This window comes from Mustela nigripes, chromosome 4, assembly GCF_022355385.1.
Source record: "Mustela nigripes isolate SB6536 chromosome 4, MUSNIG.SB6536, whole genome shotgun sequence".
NCBI lineage: Eukaryota > Metazoa > Chordata > Mammalia > Carnivora > Mustelidae > Mustela > Mustela nigripes.
Window position 1 is genome coordinate 167,486,627 of NC_081560.1, and position 11,057 is coordinate 167,497,683.

At 35.4% G+C, this 11,057-nt stretch overlaps 1 protein-coding gene across 1 annotated transcript in view; it reads right to left on the reverse strand.

Annotated features, from left to right (window-relative positions):
• Positions 1-2,082: 2,082 nt before the first annotated feature.
• CFAP43 (cilia and flagella associated protein 43) overlaps positions 2,083-11,057 on the reverse strand; it is a 104,002-nt gene continuing 95,027 nt past the window's right edge. Inside the window, exons 35-38 of the mRNA XM_059398512.1 lie at positions 5,400-5,564; positions 3,466-3,546; positions 2,657-2,810; positions 2,083-2,428 (exon numbers count right to left, since the gene is read on the reverse strand). Of these exons, the coding sequence (XP_059254495.1) occupies positions 2,262-2,428; positions 2,657-2,810; positions 3,466-3,546; positions 5,400-5,564 (567 nt within the window). The 3' untranslated portion in view covers positions 2,083-2,261. The remainder of the gene's footprint in view (positions 2,429-2,656; positions 2,811-3,465; positions 3,547-5,399; positions 5,565-11,057) is intronic.

Here is an 11,057-nt window from a genome sequence, read left to right on the forward strand (position 1 = left end):
TGGGGACATAGTAATGGACATTTCCAAAGCACTGACTGGGTGCTAAGGGCTCTAGCAGCACAGTGGACACTCCTGCAACAGGAGATGGTTCATGGAACATGGATCAGGCTTTCGGGAAAGTTTAATGCTCAAGATGCCCATGAGGCAGGACCCTTTTTTATATAATTTCTGTTGAATTTCACCTCTATTTAATGGGATGCATTTGTTTTAAAAATAACTGGATACTATATTTTTATTCACAAAAATGAAGACTACCACTTAGCAACTGCTTTGTGCCAGTTTACAAATTATGTTAACTCATTTGAGTATTAAAATTATTGGCATCCCAATTTTAAAGATGAGAAAATTTAAGATAGTTATTTAATAACTAAATAGTTATTTAAAGCTCAAGTGGCAGAGCCAGGATTTGAAACCAAGCAACCCAGCAAGAGAGCTCTATTAAGAACCATGCTATATTTGACCCAGTTAATTATCTTACTATTTAATATAATTTAAAGAACTATAAAAATACAATTGCTGTTAGTTCAGCAGAAGCTGAGAGGAATCAGTACCATGGACAGTATCAAGAGTGAGTTGGTGTGAATGACCCAGGTGCCCTTCCAAAACCAACCCCTGAAACCAGAAGATATCTTCTGTTGAAAAGTGCTGCTAGTAGAATATAGCTTGCAGACCAAGAGATTTCTGCTAACCTCCACTCTATCCATGTCTCAAAGCAAAAAGCTTGAATTGTCAGAGTCTCCCAGGGTAGCTACTAAGAAATAGAAATTACATAGGCTGTTAATAGGGTGGTGGGGTTATGGACATTGGGGAGGGTATGTGCTATGGTGAATGCTGTGAAATGTGTAAACCTGGCGATTCACAGACCTGTACCCCTGGGGCCAATAATACATTATATGTTTATAAAAAAGTTTAAAAAAATTACATAGGCTGTTAAGATCTAGGACCCACGGAGAAATTTGTGGCATTGACTATTAGCAAATGGAGCCTAATAAGGCAACCAATCCTGGTCATCTGGAATTTATATCACCAGAAAAAATGGAGAGGAAAAAAACACCTAGCAGAATCTTGATTGACTCAAACCAGCAGGACAGAGAACTTTGATGATCTCATCCTAAGTACAAAGCATTTGTACTCTTCACACACTTCACCCTTGGGTCCAGGCTCCCACCCCCAACAATCACCTTCTCAAAGATAATTTTGAAGGATCCAAGATGTAGAGAATGTTACCAGTGGGCACTTGTCAGCCAAATTGACTACTTGAGGAGTCATTCTGGTACTAAGGAGGGCCATCAAAAGTGATGTTGGGCCTATCACTTCTCTTACATTCCCATCCAGCACTTATCAGTATATGGGGGATCAATCATGGTACTACCTGAGCAGTCTCTAGAATATTTTAAATCTCTTAAAGATTTTTTTTTTCTAAATAGAAGCTTTTTTATGATAATAGCTCTCTTGCTTTACCTACATCTACGCACACTGAATATGCTGTTGCAGATTACACTTAACATTTATTTCACAAATTTCAGAAGAATGAGACCATGACATGTGAAAAGATTGTAAGGACTGGTCAATGAACCTGATGGTATCATCTTGGAATGTAGCAGTTCACAGGCTATGGAAGGGGGAAGCAGTTTTCTGAGCATTTAATCTTTTCATTGTTTAATTATCATCATGTATTACAAAGAATATGCAATGTAGAAGACTATGTTATGTTTATGCAGAAAAAATATGTTGTACTTTTCAAATGATTTAAGGCTTAGTAAAAGGAAATGGTTCACTTTGTTCTCATTGCTAGAATTGGGAAGAAGTGTTCTGAGAAATGTCCTAAATGTTCTGAGAAATTTTTTTCTGATTGTATTTTTTCTGCTGAAGAAAACTTGAGAAATATAGAAAAAAATATAAAAGTCATCCATTAACTCTTAAGTTTTCTGGTAATTTTATAAAATTAGAAATGCCAGGAGTAGCGGAGAATTTTTTGTCTTTATGACAAAAACTAAGACTATATGAGTAAGAGAGACATACATACATCTTGAATATTTTCAGTTAATTCCTGAATGAAAACAATTCATGATATTTTACACGTTCATGCAAGACACATTTTTATAACGATTAAGGTTAAAATGAAATAATTTGCTATTAAAAATATGCAACTAAGAAGCAGCTCTACTTAAATTTCCTGATATGGGGGAAAAAGAAATCATTTTAATAAAATGAAATTATTTTTTAAATGATTGATTGCCTGGTGTTTCCCACCAGCATTTTTATATTTGAACAAGAGCAGGGAATGTTTTCATCCTTAATCGTTCAACTTCAGCCTGCAGTATTGAAATCTGTTCAGCTTGTTGTTTTGCAATTTTTGTTAGCTTTTGGTGTTGCATCATGTTTTCATATCGTTCTTTGGCAATCTTTTCACAAGTCAGTTTAGACCCTACCCCAAAAATGAAGAAGGAAAGAATTAGTTGGATTATCATCTATACTTTCAAATTATAGAAATAGAATTCAGAATCAATTAAATATTTGGAAAAAATGCTGGTAACTTTATAACTACTAACCAGATTTCAGGAATAGTGATTACTATTTTTTTGAATAATTTTTTTATTATTTTATATTAGTCACCAAAGAGACCGACAGTTGAGTAAAGAAAAAATATTCTTACCTATTGCATTACAGATGTCTTTTCTCTCTGAGACAGCCACCAATTCTTCTCGTAAATTGCAGCTTAGAGTATAATTTGCTACATCTTTTTGATTGCTGTATCTTCCCAGTTTTTTTAGTAGTTTTTTGCAATTTTCCACATTCTTTTTGTGGGTCTGAGATTTTGTTCCCATGACACCCCACAAAAATAATTTTGAAAAAAAGTATTTTTACAAAGATTATTTTTTTAACTTAAATTCATTATCATCAAGATACCATCTTATCCCCATATCCCTATTGCCTAACATAATGCCTGAACATAGTAGTTAAATTGTTTAAAGATAGAATGGTATTTTAATATGACATTTTAGAAAAAATCTTGTATATTCTTAAAAATGAGAGATTAAAAAAATAGAAAGCCTTGAGATTACTTTTTTCCATCTTATATATGTTATACAAGCTAAACTGAGCATTTTTTTTAAAGCTGAGCATTTCTTAAGCAGTAATGAAAAAACAAAGGTTTTACAAAGCCAAAGAAAGACCATCAACACTTCTGTTACATAAATCACAACTTAATGTAAAATTAGAAATTCATGTATACTCAGATATCTCCCAAGGGATTAATTCTAATAGTAAAAGAAGTACTTCAGTCTACCATACTTGTTATGGTTGCAAAGATACTATTTTAGGACCTCTAATTAGATCCTGAATGTGAATAGTGGACCACGGTTTTATTAGGTTCTCTCTGAATACATGACTTGGAATACTATTACTTTGTTCAAATAATTCACAACTGTTGGGATTATAATGAACAATATCTTTGAGACCTACCTTCTCTAAAACAGCAATGGTTTGCTCCATTATTCCAATCTGAATGGCAATCAGAGTCTCATAGTTTGGTTCATTTAGGTACTTGGAGAAGAAAAAGACCCCACAAAATATGTAAGATACTTTACTCTTTCAATAGACAATAGACAACTTTATAAAACATTCTTAGTTTTCAAAGTTACCATTATCATAAAAATTATCTAAGATTGATTTGACTTTCATGCCATAATGTTTACTTGTATTTAGCTATTGATACACTCACTTGTATTTTAATAATCACAAATGCCTAGAGTTTATTTTCTCATTTATTCAACTCCCCAAATATTTATTAAGTGTCTCATTTGAGCCCTATATTAATACTGTTCTAGTTAAAGATACTAAGGGAGAAACAAAGATAGATAACATGACTTTAGCTTTCAAAAAAAAAAAGCATGTAGATATGATTAGTTGCCAGAAAATATGTAAAATGACATGCAAATTCAAAGGTGGTTTGGAAAAGGATGCAGTTTTTCTGGACTAGGAAAATCCAGAGGCTTTTAGAGCAGGTGGCATTTAAACTAGACCTTGAAAAATAGACTTGGGATGTGAAAAATGTAAGGAAAGATTTCAGATTGAAGAACCAGTAAGGAGGAAAGGCACAGAGGTAAAATCTGAAAAATATTAATCAGTTTATTTTGAGAATACCAATGTGAGGAACAGTGGGAATGAGTTTGAAAAGTTAGTTGAAGGATGCAGATCACGCACCTAAAAATTTCATAATTCATTTGCTAGGTAAGAGGTTGCAGTTTAAAATGTTTGAGCTGAGTAGTAAGGTTATCAGGGCTGAACATCAGTATTAATCTGATAGCAACATATAGTATAGATAAGTAAGAGTCCAAAGGTCAAGAGACCAGATAAGAGGGTTTTTTTTTTTTGGTAAAAGTTTATTTTTTTTAGTGATCTCTACACCCAACTTGGGGCTTGAACTTATGACTCTGAGATCAAGAGCTGCATGTATTCCAACTAAGCCAGCCAGGTGCCCCCAGCTGGATTATTATACAACAGTCTAAATCATGGAAAAGAAAAACTGAGCCAGGCTAATGGCAGTGGGGTCAAAGAATGAGGGAATAAGCAGATAAACTAGGCAAGACTTGGAAGATGGGAGAGGGGAATCAAAGATGACTACAACTATAAGCCTGAGTAAGGGGTTGAAAAGAACAGAAATAAGTTCATTAAGAAGGGTTGGTGTTGGGAAAAGGGAATGTAGAAATAGAGCTTGAGGGAGATCAGGAACAGAGAATTTGGATCAGTCTTTTAGAAGTGATCACTGAAGTTAGAAAAATTGACATCATTAAAGGAGAGGGCATGGAAGGAAACAGAGCAAAAGGCAGGATCATAAAGGATAGTTATATTTAAGAGTTAGGGGGCACCAGGGTGGCATAGTCAGTTGAACATCTGACTCTTGGTTTCCGCTCAGGTAGTGATCTCTGGATTGTGAGATTAAGCCCCAAGTGGGGCTTCCCACTCAGTGCGGGGTCTGCTTGAGATTCTCTCTCCCTCTCCCCCTTGTCCCCTCTCTCTCTCTTAAATAAATAAATAACTCTTTAAAAAGGGGTGGGGGGGTTAGAAGCAAAAGAAAATTCAGTAGAAGAGGCAGAGTGGCCTGACATGTTGGAAGAAAAATAGCAGAAAACAGGATTGATAAAAGTCAGAGAGTCGGGCAATTAAGGTGGTCAAATGCTACCAAGAGTTGAGGGATGGTGATGCCTGGGGCTGAGACCACTAGATTTGACAATTAGGAAATCCTCAGAAGACAAAGAATTTGTAGACACATGGAGAAAAACTACTGGCTTATAATGTGCTTGATACTGCAGAAGCATCTTATTAAACACTGTTTGAATGAAAGAAAACATGTATGAATGAAATTAAAATTATATAGTGAGGCAGGGAGAACTCACCTTTTGACGATCTCTTGAAAAAAACAGCATCTGAATATCCCAAGCCTTCTGATTTAGATCTTCCATTTCCATCTCCATTTTCCTATGTTCCCACTCAATTTGAAATATTCCTTTGTGGACATCTTTACTTTCCATCATGCTAGCAACTTTCTTTTGTCCTTGAGTCTTGAAAAAAGAAAGTACATTTTGCTATTCATAGGACTCTGCATACAGAATACAGAATATCTGAAACTGAATGCTCTTCTTAGGAAACACTTGGAATCACGGAGGTAATTCTATCTTTTTTTAAAAAATTATTTTTAATTAATTAATTAATTTTAAGGAAAAGGAGTACATGGCTGAGTAGGGGGGAGCAGAGGGAGAAGGAGAGAGAACCTTAAGCAGGCTTCATGGCCAGCATGGAGCCCCACTCCAAGCTGGATTTCACGGTCCTGAGCTGAAATGATGAATCAGCCTGATCATCTAAGTGCCCCTTCTTTTTAAAAGTGTAGCAGATATTAAAGAATTACTGATCTGGGGCGCCTAGGTGGCTCAGTGGGTTAAAGACTCTGCCTTCGGCTCTGGTCGTGGTCCCGGGGTCCTGGGATCAAGCCCTACATCGGGCTCTCTGCACAGCAGGGAGCCTGCTTCCCTTCCTCTCTCTCTGCCTGCCTCTCTGCCTACTTGTGATCTCTCTCTCTTTCTATGTAAAATAAATTTTTAAAAATCTTAAAAAAAAACTAAAAAAATAAATAAATAAATTACTGATCACTAAGAAGCTGATAGGCCAAAACAGAAAGGATTATAAAATACATCTCAATGGCATAGCCAGTTTACTTTATATGTCAATAATTAGGCAGAAACTCTTTTTGCCATCACTGATCTACCAGTCTGTATGTGTTTATACCCCTACTGTCTACCCTGCCTTCTGACAGTATAGACAAAGGACTGTAGTTCAATGCAGCTAGGCACAATAGTATCTGGTTGGTAGCTAGTGGAAAAGCAAAAAAAAATTTTTAAATATATAAAATTGAGTAGATTAAATATATTTAAACACCCAGATTTTTGCACTTCACTTCAAATTGCCTGCATGAAGTTCAGGAATATTTTCATGAAGTTGTTCTCCCAGATTGCTATTAGTGAAACTCTTATGTCTCTAAAATAAATTTTATGAGTTCCATCAGTCAACATTTTATATCTTTCTTCTTCAAAAACTTAGCTTTTTGAAGTTCATGCCATTATATTATATCATATCACCTGTTACTCTTTTTAAAAATTATTTCCATCTTCTGATCACTGCTGAGCCTCTCAATTCCTTGAATTACTCACTTTCAATGATATCCATCTCACTTAGACACCCAAATCCCACAGTTATACCCTTGGGGGATCTTGTTGTATGTCACAACTCCAACATCCTAAGTTCAAGCATTTCTCTAGGGTAGTGTTTCTCAAATGTTGGAGATACTTCCCTACCATAGGAAATTAAGATTATGTTTGCAGAAATTTTTGGTTGACATAACTGGAGGGAGGTGTTGCTACTGGCATCTAGAGGGGAGATGCCAGGGGTGGTACTAAACTTTATGCAATACACAGGACATCTCTCCACAACAAATAATCATCTGACCCAAAATGTCAGCAGCGCCAAGGTTAGAAAATATTGCTGTAGAGCTACCACATCTCCTTTCTGTTCTCCTTTCAGTCAACTTTTTTCCCTAAGATTTATTTATAGTTACCATCTCTACAACCTCACTTCATATTATTTCTTCAACAATAGCCAATTGACCTGCCCCAACTTTCCACTGAGACTGCTCTTGTCAAGTAACTAACATAGTGCATGAGTTCGTTGTCCTTGGAGCCATTTCTCTCATAGTTTTCAGGTTTCCTCCTTCATTGGCAACTCTTTCTCAGTTTTATTACTTGACTCCTTCTTTGCTAGATCTATCAGAGTTGGACTTTGGACATTAGCCAAAGTCCCATCCTAGCTGGTCTCAAGCATGTTCATGGCTTAAATTATCCATATGTAAATATCTCTATGTAATAATTCATATGTAGTTATCTGTATGTGATCTGTATCTAGAATACTTCTAAATTTATATCTCAGCTCAAAATTCTGTCCAGTTGATATTTCAACTGGAATGGCTTTTTAAAAAATTTATTACTTGAAAGAGAGGGAGAGAGAGAGAGAGCATGCATGGGAGGGGGGAGGGGCAGAGTGAAAGGGAAAAAGAGAATCTCCAGTAGACTCCTCACTGAGCAAGGAGCCAGATGTGGGGCTTGATCCCATGACCCTGAGATCATGACCTGAGCTGAAATCAAGAGCTCAAGTTACCCAGGTGCCCCTCCATTAGAATGTTTTACATGCATCTCAAATTTAACAAAGCCTAAAACTCTTTATGTCCCAGCCAAAGCTACATACTCCTAGTTGTTCTTGTGTCAGTTAATGACACTATCATCTATTCAGTTGCTCAAAAACCAACATTTTAAAATTTATTATTGATCCTTTTCTTTATTATTCACATTGAATCCATCAGCATTTTTGATAATGATTTTTGCATTTACACTAACAACAAAATATGAAGGAGAATTTAAGATACTCTGAGAAAATAAAGCTGATGGAATTCCTCATTAGTAGACCTGCTGTAGCAGAAATGCTAAAAGGAGTCCTTCAACCTGAAATCAAAAGGCCCTAGACAGTAACTCAAAGTCATAAGAAGAAATTTTTAAAAAAGCTAAATTTATTTTATTTTATTTTTTTTTTTAAAGATTTTATTTATTTGTCAGAGAGAGGAAGAGCGAGTGAGCACAGGCCGACAGAATGGCAGGCAGAGGCAGATGGAGAAGCAGGCTCCCTGCCAAGCAAGGAGCCCGATGTGGGACTCGATCCCAGGACACTGGGATCATGACCTGAGCCAAAGGCAGCGGCTTAACCAACTGAGCCACCCAGGCGTCCCTATTTTTTTTTTTTTTAAGATTTTATTTATTTATTTGAGAGAGAGACAGTGAGAGAGAGCATGAGCGAGGAGAAGGTCAGAGAGAGAAGCAGACTCCCCGTGGAGCTGAGAGACCAATGCAGGACTTGATCCCGGGACTCTGGGATCATGACCTGAGCTGAAGGCAGTCGTCCAACCAACTGAGCCACCCAGGCACCCCAAAAAAGCTAAATTTAAAATGCAACTATACAGGTAGATATAAAAGTCAGTATTATTGTATTTTTTGTTTTTAAGTACTCCTTTTTCCTCTATGATATAAAAGAAAAATGCACCAAACAGTAATAATAAATCTATGTTAATGGACATATAATGCATAAAGATATAATTTGTGACAACAACAACAGAAAAGGGGAGGGACAGAATTGTACTGGAGTAGAGTCTTATATACTAGTGTAACTAAGTTGGTGCTTATTTGAATTAGTTTGTCATAAAACTAAGATGTGGGGCACCTGGGTGCTCATCGGCTCAGGTCATGATCTCAGGGTCCTGGGATCGAGCCCCACATCAGGCTCTGGCAGAGCCTGCTTCTGCCCCCCACCCCCCCGCCTGCTGCTCTGCCTACTTGTGATCTCTCTCTCTGTCAAATAAATAAATAAAATCTTAAAAACAAAAAACACCCTAAGATGTGAATTGTAATTCCCATAGTAGCCACTAAGGAAACAATTACAATGTATATAGAAAAGTAAAAGACAAGGGGATCAAAATGGTACTCTGCAAAAAAATCAACTATATATAAAACAATACAATAATGGAGGGATTGAAGAACCAGAAAATATGATAGAAAACAAATAATAAAATAGTTAAGTCCCTTTTTTTTTTACTAGCAATTACTTTAAATGTAAATGGATTAAACTCTATAAGTAAAAGGCAGAGATAAGCACAATGGATTAATGGATCCAATGATATTCTGTCTAGAAGAGATTCACTTTAGATTCAGTGAAACAAATAACTTGAAAATGAAAGGATGGAAAGATACCATCTATGCAAATTGTAATCAAAGGATTGCTGGGGTGGCTATACTAATACCACACAAGCACATTATTTGCTGATCTTCAAGAAGATATAGCAATTATAAACACATATGCACTAAAAACAGACCCCCCAAATATATGAAGCAAAACCCATTAGAATTGAAGGAGAAATGGTTGCATAATAATAACTGGAGATTTCCATCCCACTTTCAATAATGAATAGAACAAATATACGGAATATCAGTAAGGAAATAGAGGATTTAAACAACATTATAAACTAATTAGACCTAAAAGACATAGAACAGACACACAATAATAGCAGAATACACATTCTTTGCAATTGCAAATGGAACATTCTCAAGTATAGACCATATGTTAGGTCATAAAATGAATCCTAATAAATTTTAGAAGATTGAAATCATATAAAACACTTGTTGTGACCACAAGGTAATAGAACTAGAAATCAATAACAGTAAGAAAAGAGGAATGTTCACAAAATATGTAGAAATTAAACGACACATTTAGAAATAATCGGTCAAAGAAGAAGTGACAAAGGATATCAGAAAATACTTTGAAATGAATGAAAATGAAGACATAATATACCAAAACTTATGAGATTCATCAAAACCAGTATTCAGAGGGAAACTTATAGCTATAAGCACCTATGTTAAAAAAGGAAAATGATCTCAAGTCAATAATCTAATGTTATACCTTATAGGATCATCAAAAGAAGACCAAACTTAACTCAAAGCCAGTAGAAGGAAGGAGATAGAAGATTAGAGATAAATGAAATAGAAAATAGGAGAAAAACAGAGAGAATGAATGAAACCAAAATCTTTGAAGTCAAAATTGACAAACCTTCAGCTAGAATCAGAAAAAGGAAAAAAGACTCAATTTTCTAAAATCAGAAATAATATCAAGGACATTACTACTAACCTTACAGCATTTAATAAGATTATAAAAAATTATATATTATATATAATATATTAAATAACAGATTACTCTGAACAATTGTATGCCAACAGACTAGATAAACTTAGGTAAAACATTCTAGAAATACACAAACCACAAAAACTGACTCAAAGAGTAACAGAAAATCTGAATAAAATATACTAACTAAATATTGAATCTGAATAAAACCTTCCAACAAAATAAAAAACCCAAGACCAGAAGGCTTCACTGGTGAATTCTACCAAATATTCAAAGAAGAATTAATACCAATCCTTCTCAAGCTCCTTAAAGAAATGTAAGAGAATGAACACTTCCAAATTCATACTACAAGACCAGCATTACTCTGATGTCAAAGTCAGACAAGGACACCACAAGAAAAGAAAATTACAGGCTCATATCCCTGATGAAAACAGATGCATAAGTCCTCAATAAAATATTAGCAAACCAAATTCAACAGCATGTTAAAACAATTGTATACCCATACACACACTCCTAGGCATATATTCAAACTGTTGTAAACCAAGATAAAGAGAAAAGCCCAAAGGAAGACATATTACATTAAGAGGAACAAAGATTTAAAAATACATAATAGACTTCTTGTCAGAAACTCAGTAAGTCAGAAGAAAATGAACACATTTAAAGTGAAAAGGATGAGGAAAAAAGAGAAAAAAAAAACCCTGCCAGGGACGCCTGGGTGGCTCAGTTGGTTAAGCAGCTGCCTTCGGCTCAGGTCATGATCCCAGCGTCCTGGGATGGAGTCCCACATC